General features: G+C 40.9%; 1 protein-coding gene across 7 annotated transcripts in view; it reads right to left on the bottom strand.

The window, feature by feature from the left end:
• Window positions 1–8838: 8838 nt before the first annotated feature.
• The window catches only part of PAK3 (p21 (RAC1) activated kinase 3), a 284313-nt gene continuing 276806 nt past the window's right edge, over window positions 8839–16345 (bottom strand). For all 7 annotated transcript variants that reach the window (XM_049705242.1, XM_033408814.2, XM_033408815.2 and 4 more), the window contains one exon: window positions 8839–15477. In XM_049705242.1, the coding sequence (XP_049561199.1) occupies window positions 15388–15477 (90 nt within the window). In that variant the 3' untranslated portion in view covers window positions 8839–15387. The remainder of the gene's footprint in view (window positions 15478–16345) is intronic.

Genomic DNA, 16345 nt, shown 5'->3' with positions numbered 1-16345 from the left:
GTCCATGCTGATGGTGCCAGAGAGTCTATGGAAAGGATTTAAGAAGGGTCATGACATGGTCAGGTTTGCTTTTCTGAACAAACACTAGCACAGTGTGAATCAGAAGAGTGCCAAGAATGGAAACTAGGAGACTGGTTCCTTCAGGCCTTCCTTATTTATTTTGCTGCAACATTCCCCAAATATTGGGGATAAAGAGTAAGGGATAGTTTAAAAGATATTTAATAGGAGGAATCATAAGAACTTGGAAACTGAGGAGACAGTAGGGGTAAATAAAAATGAAGAGAAGCTCAAGGATTATGCCTAGATTTCTGACTTGGGTAATTATGGGAGACAGAACACAGGGAGAGGCTCTGATATGGTGAATATGAGCTAATGCATTCAGTTTGCAACAGTTTGAGTATCGAGTGACTTTGGGACACATTAGTGGAGATTTCAAGTAGGTAGATGTATTTACAATTAGGATCTGAAGCGTAGAGGAGACATATGGGCTGGAGATATTAATTTGGGAGTTATGATATAGGTGGGGATAGGAGACTTGGGTGTGAATAAAATAAACCATGAAAGAATCCTGGGAAAACACCTACATGTGAAGGATGGTTGGAAGTAGGACTCTGAAAAGGGAACTGGAGAAGTGGAAAACAGAGAAGTAAGAGAATGATCGGGAAAGAGTGGTCACAGAACCAAGACAAGGTAGGGTTTCAAGAAGAAAGGAACAGCCAACATTCACTGAGTCAACTAAGGTTTATAGAATGACTGCTGTGTGCCTGGGGATGCCGCAGGGAATTAAAAAAAAAGATATTTGACCTGGTGGAGCTTACATTCAACTGGGAAGAGTCAGACAACAGATAGAAGAAATAGATGAAATGGTAGAGCATGAAAGAAGTTGATAGATATTATGAGGAAAAGGACCAGGGGAAGCATATCAGGAATTCTGGGTGGGGGGGTGGAAGCAGTTGAAATGGGGTAATCAGGTAGACCTCGTTGAAAAAGAAATATTTGAGCAAAGGCCTAAAGGAAGTGAGACATGAGATGTGTGGCTACCTGAGGGAAGTGTTTTCCAATAAGAAGGAACAGTCATCACAGAGGCTCTGAGGCAAACACATGGCTGAAATGTTTGGGAACTAGCAAGGAACCAGTGTTCCTGGAGCAGAACGTGTGAAGGGGAGAATAGAAGGGATGAAAAGTGGGGGGGGGGGTACACACAGTGGAGGGCCTTGTAAGTCATTATAAGGACTTTGTCTTTACTTTGAGAGGAATATGAAACCATTGGCAAGTTCTGATTTATGTTGAATGTCCCGTTGAGACTATAGTTAGGCAAGCATAGAAGCAAGGAGACCAGTTAAGAGGCTACTGTAACAGTCCAAGCAAGAGATGAAGCTGCCTTGGATCAGGTTGGTTGTGGTAAAGGTGGTCAGATTTTATATACATATATTCACAAATACACACACACACACACACACTCTCACACTCAAAATCATATACAGATGGTACCTGACTTATGATGTTTCCACTTACAATTTTTCGACTTCACGATGGTGCAAAAGCAATATGCATTCAGCAGAAGTCATACTTTGAATTTTAAATTTTGATCTCTTCCCAGGCTAGTCTCTTGTGATGCTGGGTAGTGGCAGTGAGCCGCAGCTTCCAGTCAGCCATGCGATCGTGAAGGTAAACTATCGATACACTGACAACCATTCTTTACCCGGACAACCATTCTGTTTTTCACTTTTTTTTTTTTTTTGGTGGAGCACGGGCTCCGGACGCGCAGGCTCAGCGGCCATGGCTCACGGGCCCAGCCGCTCCGCGGCATGTGGGATCCTCCCGGACCGGGGCACAAACCCGTGTCCCCTGCATCGGCAGGCGGACTCTCAACCACTGCGCCACCAGGGAAGCCCCCTGTTTTTCACTTTTAGTGCAGTATTCCATCAATTACATGAGACCTGGAACACTTTATTATCAAATAGACTTTGTGTTAGGTGGTTTTGCCCAACTGTAGGCTCATGTAAATGTTCTGAGCACGTTTAAGGTAGGTTAGGCTAAGCTATGATATTTGGTAGGTTAGGTGTATTAAATGCTCTTTCAGCTTACAGCTTAAAATGCTTTCAACTTACAATGGTTTATTGGGATGTAACCCCATCATAAGTCGAGGAAGATCTGTTGTTTCTTTTTAGTCAGTTTCATTGAAGTATAACTTAAATACAATGAGATTGCCCAATTTTAATTGCATGGTTCAGTTGTGGGTCAGCTACGTATTATATGGATGCTGTAATGCCTCCGGCTAAAAATAAATCGAAATAGCTGGATTTTCCCCAAGAGTATTGTCTTATGGCTTTAAGAGTATTACGGAATGGATTTGGCAATATAGGAAGGGAAAAGATTTGGTAACTATTAAAGAACTGGTTATTTCAGCTAAAGATGGATAAGGACTTGAAATACAAATGTGAGGCACACAGCTGGATGCCGTCCCCAGACGCAAGGCACCAGTGTTAGCAAAGATTTCTTGCTTTTGGATGGAGATGGGGAAAAAATGGGGTGCCTACTCACACCGTCTACACACTTCACCAACCAGGGCCCTCCCAGTCTGGTCCTACGTAGGACTAGAAGGTCTCTTACAATGGCTACTGCACTATGGAAGAAATACTTCTCCGCATTTGGACTGCCAGCTGAAATTCACTCAGGGCAGTGGCTACTCTTTTTTTTTTTTTTTTTTTTTTTAACTAATAGGGGAAAGTTTGGTGGGGAAACAGGTATTTATATAATCTCAAATTGTGTCCCCACAAAATATTTATTAATTACATTTTTTAAACATCTTTATTGGAGTATAATTGCTTTACAATGGTGTGTTAGTTTCTGCTGTATGACAAAGTGAATCAGCTATATGTACACATATATCCCCATATCCCCTCCCTCTTGCGTCTCCCTCCCACCCTCCCTATCCCACCCCTCTAGGTGGTCACAAAGCACCGAGCTGATCTCCCTGTGCTATGCGGCCGCTTCCCACTAGCTATCTATTTTACATTTGGTAGTGTATATATGTCCATGCCACTCTCTCACTTCGTCCCAGCTTACCCTTCCCCCTCCCTGTGTCCTCAAGTCCATTCTTTACATCTGCATCTTTATTCCTGTCCTGCCCCTAGGTTCAGATAAAGAAGATAGGGCAGTGGTTACTCTTGAAGGTGCTCCAATTGGCCAGGATATTTTAAAAGGATAATAATAACTACCATTTATTGAGTACCTACTTTGTGACCAAATGAGCATTGTGATATGTCAACTTCTTCATTCTTCACAGCCCCATCATGTATATTTATCCTATTTTTATAATTGCTACTAACACTTAGATAAGAAAAGTGAAATGCAATTGTAGCCCTGAAATCTAAATTCATAATCCCATGTCAACCTCAGGGAGATCCATAATTTACAAGATTCGAGTGAATTGACAGCACCTCGTCCAGTCTATTTGAGACAAGAGCAAAAGACATGGTGGGGGCCGGGATGGAGCATTCTTGGTACTGGGGTGCTACCCTACTAGGAGTGATGATGTTACTCTCATTATTTTATTTTTGGTGGGAAAACCCACTACCCAGAGACTTCTATGGGGGAGGAAGTGGAAGGTATGGAAATTTAGGAAGCTGATATAATATATATCTAGACTAAAGTAGAAACTACTAGAAACACGCAGATTACCACCCCCCAAGGCATTTTGCAGCAACCTTGAATGGAAGAAGCACCAGAGCAATGTTGAAGTATGATGACAGGAGCTGCAGGAAGGGATGCTGAGTGATGTTGAAGAATCGGGGGCCTCCCTGGTGAGCCCCAAATGGTTGCCCTATCCATAGACAGGGAGAAAAATGGGGTGAACCTATCACAGTGGGTCACAGTGTGTACTCCAGCCAATAGGTAATTAAGGGAAAGCCACTGGGCCACTGTCCACATGCCGGCCGGAAAAGTAAGTGCCCCTCCAGGCAGGGTTCATTCCTTTACTTCTTAAACACTTCGAGTCTGAGGAGCAAAACTTGTACTCGGTCTGGAGGGGCCACGTCAGGTGTAGCCAGGCACCCATGACAATGACGAAGAACAACATTGTTGGGAATTATTCATTATAGTGTGTGTGTGTGTGTGTGTGTGTGTGTGTGTGTGTGTGTGTGTGTGAGATTGGGAATTATTCTTTATAGAGTGTGTGTGTGTGTGTGTGTGTGTGTGTGTGTGTGTGTGATTGGGAATTATTCATTATAGTTGTGTGTGTGTGTGTGTGTGATTGGGAATTATTCATTATAGTTGTGTGTGTGTGTGTATGTGTGTGTGATTGGGAATTATTCATTATAGTGTGTGTGTGTGTGATTGGGAATTATTCATTATAGTGTGTGTGTGTGTGTGTGTGTGTGTGAGAGAGATTGGGAATTATTCATTATAGTGTGTGTGTGTGTGTGTGATTGGGAATTATTCTTTATAGTGTGTGTGTGTGTGTGTGTGTGTGTGTGTGTGTGTGATTGGGAATTATTCTTTATAGTGTGTGTGTGTGTGTATGTGTGTGTGATTGGGAATTATTCATTATAGTGTGTGTGTGTGTGATTGGGAATTATTCATTATAGTGTGTGTGTGTGTGTGTGTGTGTGAGAGAGAGAGATTGGGAATTATTCATTATAGTGTGTGTGTGTGTGTGATTGGGAATTATTCTTTATAGTGTGTGTGTGTGTGTGTGTGTGATTGGGAATTATTCTTTATAGTGTGTGTGTGTGTGTGATTGGGAATTATTCATTATAGTGTGTGTGTGTGTGTGTGTGTGAGAGATTGGGAATTATTCATTATAGTGTGTGTGTGTGTGTGTGTGTGTGTGAGATTGGGAATTATTCATTATAGTGTGTGTGTGTGTGTGTGTGTGTGTGTGGTGGGGAGCCTCTGATTGTGAGGCCAAGATGGTGAAAGAAAAGATGGTGGAAAACCTGAAGGCCTGAGAAAGTGAGGCAAACTAAAGTGGGCACGTGGCACCTTATGGCTCATTAAGCCTGTGGCCATGTGTTGAGCCTCAGCTTTCCCATCTGAGGAACAGTGATTCCTAGAAGGTCATAGAGAGTGCAAAGGCCCAGCACAGCCAACAATGCCTCCTTTATAGTACAGATGTTAGTGCAGATGACATCAAGGTTTTGACTTCTTTAATAGCCTATAAAATGCTATGCTCCATACACAGTTTGAAGGAGGGCTTAAGGTAGGTGTTAATAACCCTCAAAATGATACAGACAATGAGTTTGAAAAGATCATAGGAGTGTACCATGGAGCTAAACGAAAAGAGTTTCACTGATTCTGGAATTGATCCTCTTATGAGCATCATCTTATGAAAGGGAAATGTTTTAGATTCCAGATATTTATCCTGGTACCATAGGCTACTCTGATATTAATACACACGCCTGTGTCATCAATAAACACGTCACTCTAAGAGTTACATCAGAGTTACATCATCCATGTACATCAGAGTTACATCACCCATGTAACTCTGTCACGGGAGAAGTATCTTCGATGGAATTTTAAAAATTCATGAATGTAGCTTCTTACATGAACCTCTTGAGATAGATTGTCTCCCAGTGTGGCAGATAAAACCTTTATTGTTCGGGATTTGGTAACGTGGGTCTGCACACTGTGTGGTAGCCGCATCGTTTTGATGCTAGACGTGTTGGTGAGATTGATGATAACGTATGGAATCTAGACAGTATTTATCCAAAGGATTTAGAAGGCTATATTGCAAACTGGGACAATATTGTCTTTTCCACAGTCAAGTCTTATGCTAGGAATACCCCGAAAGCAGATTAGGACATACGCACTTGTCCTTCAGGTGAAAAACACCTTCCCAAACACAATACACCCAAAATTAGAAGAACAATCATTGCTGAAGGTAGCAATGGACCGATATGACCAGAGATTAAGATCGTCTTGAAGGGGACTACTTTGGTAATCCCTTCTCTCTACTTGAATAGCTAGAGGAATAACTGTATCTCATTCAAGTGAGATTCAAATTTTTTAGGAATTATGTCACACAGCCATTTAAAAATGAAGGAGATTTTAACCACCTAAAGTCTGTGGGAAACATAGCAGGGCTTCTCATTTGTGCCTACGGCAGGGTTTCAGGACACATCAAGAGGTTTATTCTGTCCTATAACACTGTTGGAACATAACATTCCCATCCTGTATTTTAAAGCACAGCAATTCAGTTCTACTTGTTGTAGAATTAAAAGTTTCTCATTATGAATTTTGTTCTCGTGGGACACCGTAGGCTGAGGAGCCGGTCAACCCATGCTCACAGGGAAGAACTCATAGGCAATTAGATTTGAGTTCCCTGCTTCCCCAGGGAGGCCTCGGAAGTGCCTGAAGAGAAAGTGGGAATTCTCACTACCTCAGATGCGCAGGACTAGGGACAGGTGGAATTAAGTTAGGGAGGAACTTCTTGATACCAAGGTAATTAGCAGCTGGTGGCAGAAATGGATTGGGACATGATATCCAGCCAGCATCCTATCTCCTTGCCATGACCTCTGAAATGTCACGGGGGAGGTACCATGCAGTTTGTTGCTTTTCTTGTTGGAAACTTTGAGATAATTGCAGATCCACGTGGAGCTGTAAGAACTAAAACAGAGAGATTCCTATGCACGCTTTACCCATTTTCCCCCAATGGTAACAGAGCCTGTTGCTTCATACTTTGTGGGAATGTATATCCCTAGGAAACAGGACGAGGGTACTCTAGTGAAAACATGAAAGTACACGTAGAATGGAACCAAACTGCCAATTTCCTTTTTATTCCAAGGAGGGCTGCTTGGAAGAAAATGGTGAATTTATAAAGGAATGTCTCCAGCAGACGCTGTGAATTAACTTCCATGGAAAGTGGTGGGCCTGAAAGGGGCCAGGCTATGCACAGGTTGACCTGACGAGCCCCAAGAAGGGAGGGGGGAAACGAAGGCCAGACTTGTCCCCTGGTTCAGTGAGGTGACAGAAATGGAAAAAGAACCACCCAAAGGGGTCCGAAGATGTAGCAGAATCAGTTGATTTCACGGGAAGGGCTTCTGCTGTCAGGTATAGAAAAGAAAACAAGTTATAAAATAGATAACCAATAAGGACCTACTGTATAGCACAGGGAACTATACTCAGTATCTTGTAATGACCTATATTGAAAGAGAATGTAAAAAAAAGAATATATGTATATATTATATATATATCTGAATCACTTTGCTGTACACCTGAAACTAACACACTGTAAATCAACTATAGTTCAATAAAAATTTTAAAAAAAAGAAACCCAGTAAAAAGCAACCTGCTATGAAACTGCAAGTAAGTCGATGAGTCACCCCAGTGCCCTCCCCAGAGGCTCCTAGCACCAGGGACTGGTGTGGCTATTGAAGATATAGATCAGCAGAGTGGCAAGCACAGTAGCAATGGGAAAGTGGCATTGGTACAGGATTAGCAGAAGGCAGTGACAGCAGTGGTGCTTGACGCAGGTATGTGGAAAGCCACCAGATACCACCCAGGTGTCTGGAGGCCAGGGCTCCGTGGGATGTAGAGAACACCCACGATGTGGGAGGTACTTCAGGTATTACCCCTCCCCCTTCACTAGGAGGTCAGGGACTTAGAGGAGGCTAGAGTTCCAGCAACTGAGCTAGTAGGGCTGAGCTGCAGAGTAAGACATTTATCATTGTTTGGGACCCTGTTCCTCTAAGTTGTTGTGAAAACGGGAAATGCCTTTGAAATTTTCTCTTCTGATGGAAGATACTGCTAACCTGCTAACACGTAGAAAGTATTTCTACTTTAATAGGGATAGAAAAATGGAGGAAATCTGTCAATCCAAGTTGGAAGGCCATGAGGCTAATAGTGGGAGAGGCAACATAGGAATTCATGCGCATGGGCAGTAGAGAGCTTGGCTAAAGGCCAACGACTCGGATTCTCGCTTAGTTGCCCATTCACATGTACAGAAATGTCTCTTTTGCTTTCAACATGGAGAGAGTCAGTGAGAGAAATAAAGCTTGCGTGTAAATCCAGTGAACTGAAAACAACCAAATAGCATTTGGTAAGATATATAAAACGTTCGAAGGAAATATAGTACCACTGGGTATCCACTTACACAAAGGTATCAAATTATATACACAAGCTCCGGAAGGAACACTAGCCCCCCTGTACAAGTACTACCAGGGTAACAAACCTCCAGGTTGCTAAACCCCTGGTGTTTTTAGCTTGTCGGGAGGACTCAGTTTCTGACAAACCTGACTCCAATACGTTCATTTAGCTGCTTTCAATGAACTTTACTGTCATTTAGTCACACTTGGAGGTTGTTTTTAAAAGAAAAGTTATCTTTCTCAGAAAAGTCCACAGGGCCTGACATACAGCAGGAGCTCAATAAATCCTTTTTGAATGAAAGAGTGAACGAATGAATGAATGTTCTCAGTAACATGGTTTTGGAACTTCTCCTGTGAACTGTGGCCCTTGATTTTTACATGTAAGATAAAAACTAAACATTATGGAGATGGCTTTACTTGTTCAGAATTTTCCAAGCAGAAAGATGAGCAAAAACAAATTATTTATTACATACGTTTCTTTCGGCAGTTTCCCTTCATCTACCTTTTGCCCTGCATTGAGTTTACACATTTGTCTCTCTGAGCTATTCTATGTAGAAACCAGATGGAGAATCTGGGCCTGAGTTATTTAGTGGTAGGATCTGCAGGACATTTCCCATATTGCTTACAAGGCTGGACGTTTCCCTGTCTTGACACCTGCGGGAGAATGCTACCCTCCAACCCGTGAAGCAGGTAAATGCCAATGCCAAGGGGGTGGGTGGAAAGGTGACAGAAGAGAGGAGCACCAGCTCAGTGATGTTTGTCATTTTTATTTGCAATACTTTAGGTCCAAGTTTCAAACTGCAATATTTTTACACTCAAGACACAGTCATGCACAATCCATATTTCAATTTTCTATTGCTTCAACCACAATTTAAAATAACAATATTGGAAACAAAAGTCCTTAAAAAGATCGGATGCTGAGGTCAGAAGGATGGAACCGTACCATCAGCAGGTTTACAAAAGAAATAACTTACTTAAAAATCAAACAAACAGAAAGACCATAAATACCTTTAATCCAAAGTTACATAAGAAGTTCACTACACATGGGTTTACAGATAACACATTTTAACAAAAGCACAGCCAAATGAGAAACAATTCTGATAAACAATGAAAATGCAGATCCTCCTTAACTTGTTTTGTCTGGATATTATGAGTATAATCCCAGTAGCCATCACTACCCTGTGATCTGTCTCTTCCTTGCTGATGTACTGAGATTTAAAACTCAACCCACTAATGGTTACAGAATTCTGTGACAGGTCTTATCATCACTAATGAATATAGTATATGCGGGTCCATAAAACACACCACACACAAGCACACACACCGAACTTGAATTTCACACTCAGGGCTGGTTGGCACTGCTGTGGTCAGGGCATTGGGACTGTCCACTACCAGTTTATCCTCTTTCCGGTAGCATACTCATTCAACTGGTCAATCCCTGTGGGAGTTGTCACCAGAAATGCTATCTTTGGTTCCCAACAAGTGGATTTGCCAACACTCCTTAATGCTAATAGCATGTAATCACTTTTGCCTTTTTCTCTCTGCAACCTGCAAATGCTTAGGCCCACTCAGTAGTCCCAGCCATTAAAATGCATGGGTTCTGACATCTTGTGCCATTTATGAAGTAAACTCTATAAAGCCCAACACCACTTCGTAGGAAAGAAGAGGCCCAAGTACAGTTCTATTCTAGCAAGTGTGACAGTGTATTTCTGTTCTAGTAGCAAATACTGGCCACAGCTTAATGAAAACCAGACTTTACATACAGAGTGTATGGAAGATGAAAACTGGGAATATGCAACAGAAAAGGAACATTAGAACAAAAACAAAACAACTGTGAAGGAATTGGAAGGCTGCCACAAGTTTTATCAACATTCCCTAGTATTATTCGCTTCATTTGTTCGAGGGTTTTTTTTTTTTCTTTTTTTTGGCATCATCTTACATAGTTCTATTGTTTAACTGCAACATAAGAGACCCAGGCTGAAGCATGTGGTATTTGCCATCACTTTAGCAGCATGAATTAGCAAGGCAATCTACAGTACCACAGAATGTTGTAGCTTTTGGAAAGCCTTGGAGATCTAGTCCAATACCCTTATTTTATAGATAAGGAAACAGCCATAACATGGTTAAGTGACTTGCCCAAGGTCACATAGTAAAGTTAGGAATAGAGCCTTTATTAGAATCCAGGTATCCTTACTTCTAGGCTAGTACTTCTTCCACTACATCTGACTGATTCTCTCTAATTGCTGTTGATTTCCTCGTAGGTCCTAAATCAGGTGAACACGGTACCTGCCTTCTACTGGTATTATGGGATAGCATTCACCTGATGGCAGCTTCCAAAGGAGACTCTGAGGGCACTAACCGGCTTCTGTAAGTTTATATTGCAAGTGTGACTGTATTATGTGGCAGTAAATGCTCCTTGCTATTATTGTCTACTTGAACACAGAAGTGTGCACATGGAAGTGATTATCTCAGTTCCCGCATTTGCAGAGTCAGTTAGATATTAATATTAAACAGACATCCCCGATGAATGAGGAGTCGGGTTATATTCATTTGGTTCCTAAAGGAGTGTGGGATCAGAAAAGGAGTGGAAAAAAATTAAAGCTGGCCAACAGAAAGATTCTATCAGAAACACATTTTTGATGAAAAAATGCTTTCTTAGGAAAAATAGTCCCATTATTTCCAAGGTCCCATTTATTTCCTTCCCAATCCACATGCAAATACATGTTCAGAATTGTGTGTTAAGTTCACTCAAAAATCCCGGGTCTGTTAGACTGTTAATTTACAAATGCTGAATTTCAGTTCTCTTTCTCAGAGACTGGGAGTAGCTTGCATCACTGGCCATGCCTTTGTTTAACCGAATATTAACTGCAAGTAGCTAAGAAAAGGACCATGAGGTTAAATGGGGCAGGGCAGGGCAGGGTTAAGACTCTCATAAGTAGATTATATGTTGAGAATGGCCAAAGAAAAGCCTGTGGGTTCTCTAGGTATAAGGTCTGCACTTGGTGAAACTAACACCTGAGGCCACTACCGCATTATAAAAGTCCTCACCTACAATTTCTTTGGTGAGTTAGAAGGAAATTCCTCTCTTTGGGTAGATAGTCTCCCCTTTTCTGTTTAAAAATGACAGTAGTTACTGCATACAACCTATAATCAGGCCGGACAGAAAGTACATAGAGGCTGCCATCTCAGGCCAAAGCTAAAAGGAGTATGACTGAATGCCAACAGGCAAGGGCAGTTCTAAATATTTGTCTTAATGTTTTCAGTCAGCTTTTAAGCGCAAGTCATAACTTCTACTGAAATCAATGGGACTTGCCTACTGTTCATTAAAAGAAAATTCTACCTGAATGATAGTGTATCCTGTTGGAAAAGGAAATGGTGGGAGCTGGGGATTTTATCCTTCTGTCCTTCCAAGATTCAACCTGAAAATCTGCTAAAGTGATCCAGAAAGGCGATACTTGAAACAGATGTTATCAAGGGGGCTGATCAAAGGTCACCCCTCCAATCTAAAGTAACCAAAACAGAAACCTCAAGACCATACTAAAGTGGAGGGGGGCACCCAGTCTGAAAGCAGAAGGACGCGTTTGGAGTACTAATAGTGACAGCTCCCTAGCTTTAACTTGTAGATAATAGTCCCCTAAGAAAGCACGTGCCGTACCCAAGCGTGTGCCAACCTCAGCACCCAGGCAAGTATAAAGCCTATGGAATAATTGTAACTAGCAAATATCTGTGCCCTGCATGCTCTGGGCTCTGGCCAGAAGGCATCTGCTTCTGGCGTCTTTTCTATGTTTCTATAGTTCCCTTTCTGATGTTTATTATAAAGCAACATTAGAACGATATCAAAGAAAATTTTAAAAAGAAAAAAAAATTCCACATAATCCCGCCACCCTAACACAACTGATTTCAATTGTCTGTGTTCCCAGCCTTTGCCCATATGCACACTTATTTTTACATGGTTGTTCTCCCTGTTTATGTTATTTAAAGGTGATTTTATCGATTCTCTCTGAGAACTGGCAGCCTCATTAGAAATAAACAACCCACTGAGCAAAGGAATATAATTATTTACACGATCTTTGAGCTGAGAAATATCCTTTATAGACAAACATCTCAAACTATCAAAACAGTTATACAGATGACATGAAGCAATTTCATATTTCTTTTTCTTTTTGCAATGGAATGTGCTTCACAGGGGAGGGAAAGATGTGGGGATCAGGTGGTTAAACTCAAACATTGGGGTGCAATTCACAAGCCTGAAAGAAATCTGAATAACACAATTAAAGAATAAATACTTGAGTTAAATCTTCTTACATGACTTGGCCATCCAGTAGCCAAAATGGAACACAGACACACAAATATTTACAATGACACACAGACGAGATCAGCAAGAACGAAGTCATTACCCAACATGGTGACTGATTTGAGGGGATTATGACAACGTACCGGATCCTTGCTACAACATTAATGTTCTTTTCTTTCTTAAATAAATAATCTCTACTGTGCTTCTCACCCTTCCCTGACTTTCCCACTGCCCTATCCCTATCTCAGGACATTTTGGAATCGACATTCGACGATGTGCCCTTATTATCTCAGGGCACACGAGCGACTTCAAAGATCTGGATAGACTCACCTGTGTCAAGATGAGCTAAAAACAAAAATGCAGGGAGAGGGAATAAACTATCAACCACCTGGAGTCTTTCAGCATCATTTTGGCAGGAGAAGCAGCTTCTTCCTAATACTTATTAGAAATATACATAACTCTCCAACGCGGGGAAGGGTCTTTAGAAGCTGTTCTCATTTTAAAATTTACATAGATATAAGTTTGTAAGAGTAAAGCCTACTGGGATTATATTACCATAAAATCTTGGTATAACGGGCTGTGGTGAAGTAGTACCAGGCTTCTTGTTGTTGATATGCTGAATTGAAAGCATAAAAGAGCAGCCATTTCTCCGCCTACAGTAACCTGAAGGGTCACTGGTCCAGGTCTCCCCCCACCAAAAAAAGGCCTTCATGACATGTAAGGGATGCTAACAGATAACTAGGGCTTCCCAACCAGGTTTGGGGCTCTCTCCCCTGGCAGGGTATAGTTATCAATATACTGAATTCTATTTGCATCCCAGGTATTATTTCACTGAATTCCCTGGCACTATGAATGAAAAATTAAAAAAATACGTAATTTTAAATGAAATCAAAATTAAGGCTTCTCTCTCTCTCTCTCTCTCTCATTAAAACAGTGTGGCATTAAAATTTTCAGGCCCAGCCACGTTTTTGTGAAGTATAACATAGTACGCTTCAAATTAATATTACCATTTGATCTTTTCATGTTTGTTGTTTTATCCCACCGTGGACATTTTCGGGGCCGGGGGGTCAAGCCCCTCCCAAATTTCATAGTCAAAGAAGACAATAGGAAATCCACCAGTGGTGTCATCTCCTAAACATAAACACGTGCACTATATGGTTAGCAGAAACTCTCTAAAGAAAGTGCTTTCATTTTAAGGAATGGATAGATGATTATATTGACGGATGTGCCTAGGCAGAGAAGGAGAGAGGCCCATGGCATTGATCTCTTTCCCTCTCTTGCTGGATGTAGATAGGTTCTATTCAGATTCTTGACATACTACAAATCAAGAAGCCTTCTACTGCACAAACTGCTAGCTTTTCAAAGGCTTAGAGAAACAACTATGCAGAATTTATAAAATTGACAATACACTCGAAAGAGAAGCATATCCTTTTCTACGCAGACACCCTCCAGATATTTTTCTACGCTCAGAAGATTCAGGAAGTGGCAACTGTTGAATTTCTAATAAATTGATACACGGTGAAATACTAGTCAAATTTTCATATTTTCCCCAAGCCACTAAAGGAATTCAGTTGGACTGCTATTTCTTGGGGTATATGATTGCAAGCCCAAATGCTTTTCACTGGAGAACTTCAAGATCTTTACAGACATGTTTTTAAAATTCAAAAGCCCAAAGGGCTAAGTATGAACACACCATATCCAGAAACAGAAATTGGTGAACATAGGGAAAATGGCAACAAGTACTTAGAGCCTAATGTTGACTGGGATGTAGTTTTCACTGACCTCCCATTTCTTACAGAGTTGACTGCTTACAATATTTCTGTTCTCCAGATCTTTAAAAACAAATTTAACGTTATAAATTGTCAAGATAAATAATTTTTACCAGCAGCAAATGTTGGCTAATGGGTCTGTTTCCTCCTGTTGTGCCTATTTTACAGTTACCTACATTCCACAAGGACAAGACAGGATTAGATTAGGTATTGTTTTCTTTGTTTACTGTCCAACAAGGATTTCAATATTGCATGCTTATATTATCTCCCTTTGGGCTCTTGGAGAAAGTCCCATCTTTGTTTAAGTATGGTTTCTCCTATCAGGAGTTCCTAGGTTTCAGACCTGGACTCACCCAACGGGAGTGCCATAGTTTTGGTGTGTCTTTTTTCAGGTATCATGAAGATGAACGAGCTGGTTTATACAAATGATAAATCAACTACCTCTTAAACATCATCATGAAAATGTGATAAGATTTTACCATTTGAACTTTTAGACATAGAGTTTTTAAAAGCCCTTCCTGAACACACATATTCCTCTCTGCTTTTGGAAAATGTCATAAAAGAAACCTTTTCCAATACAAATGCAGAAAAACAGGTACACAAACCGAGCCACCACTATAGAAGGAGAATAAAAAAATTTCAACTCTATTAGGGCATGGACTTCCACATGTTCACACAGTACTTGCTCTGGGTTATTTTTTTTTGTTTTTTTTTGTTTTTGTTTTTTTTTGTTTGTTTTTGTTTTTTACTTTCTTTTTTTTAAAAAAAACGTTTTGACATCTTTTTTTTTTTTCTGGACATCTAATGACAATGCAAGTGAAAAACATCACATTGGGTAAGGAGTTTTGAAGGAGGTTCGAATGCAAGAGGGACTACTCTCTAACTTAAAAACAAACACAACACTATGAAGAGGGAGTGTGCATCTTTGAGAAATCTTTTTTCTTCAAAGTGAATGCACAAAATGAGGGGATTCACTACTGGCTCTTTCGCTTCACGGTAGAAGTGACCACTTGATGGCCACTTCGACATTGCTGCCCTGTTTGGGCTGCGATTCAGGCTTACAAATAAATTACATAATCTGAGGGAGTAGGAAAAAGGCTTATAAGAAGTTTCTATTCATTTGAAAGTTAAAGAATCCCCACCCCCATTCAACTGTCTTTTCTTCCATCTTTCCTGCAGTGGAGTTTTATTTCAGTCTTACTCATGAAGGAGATGGTGTGGGGTAAGGCTTGCAGTCCTAGCGGCTGCTGTTCTTAATCGCTTCCTTTGCAGCGATAATCAGAGGAGTCAGGCTGGAGAGAGGCTTGGCTAATTTTAAAAATGGATGCTGCAAAAGGAAAAAAAAAAAAGAAATTACTAGAATTCTTTCCTCCAACAAGTATATTACTTTACACTTTCAAGGAGTCTTTTTTTTTCATTAAGATGTATTTTGTGGATCCAATTAAACATCATTTAAAAAATAGTGCCAGCTTTTGTCCTTCAGATGTTTTTGGTCTTCGGTGTCATGAAATCTTCTAGAAGCTGACTGGCAGAGCTAGAAATTCAGAGTAGGGGTCTTGTAAAATCTCGCTGTGTTTGCAGGTCTAACTTTCTGATTTTCTTAAATTGATGAATTTATGTGGAGCAGCCCTCATCCTTAAAAAAGTGTATTCTGTTGACCACTCAAGACCTTGACCCTGAAATCAATGGCCCGCTAACTGCTAAACCCAATAGTGTGTCTCCACCATTTCTTTTTTGGCCCCTCTGCAGTGCTTCAAACAAGTGAATATCCCTTTCTTCTTTGAGATGTTCTCTTTGGGGGCCTGTGACATTCTACTGTCTCGATTCTCTTCCACACACATGCTCACTGACTACTCCCTCCCTTTCTATCTTCCTCCCTGATTTCACTTCTTCTTCCCACCTCCCAGAACTTGACTCTCATCATCTTCTTTTTCTAATTTAATTCCTTGGAGAGCTCATTCCTTTTCATGGTTCCAACCTCTCATCAAGCTTTATGGAGATGACTCCCAAATGTCCACTGTGTCACCTGATGTCTTTCCCGAATTCTGGTCCTATTTCTCCAATTGCCTGCTGGTTATTTCCTTTTGAATGTCCTTCTGCCACCTTGAACTCAACATTTAAAAATGTACGTTCAAATCTACCAAACGGTACTCTTGTGTGATGTAAGTTACAGGGGCTTTGGAGTCAGAGCACCT

The sequence above is a fragment of the Orcinus orca genome, chromosome X (assembly GCF_937001465.1).
Source record: "Orcinus orca chromosome X, mOrcOrc1.1, whole genome shotgun sequence".
Lineage (NCBI taxonomy): Eukaryota > Metazoa > Chordata > Mammalia > Artiodactyla > Delphinidae > Orcinus > Orcinus orca.
This window is presented reverse-complemented; position numbering and strand designations above follow the sequence as displayed.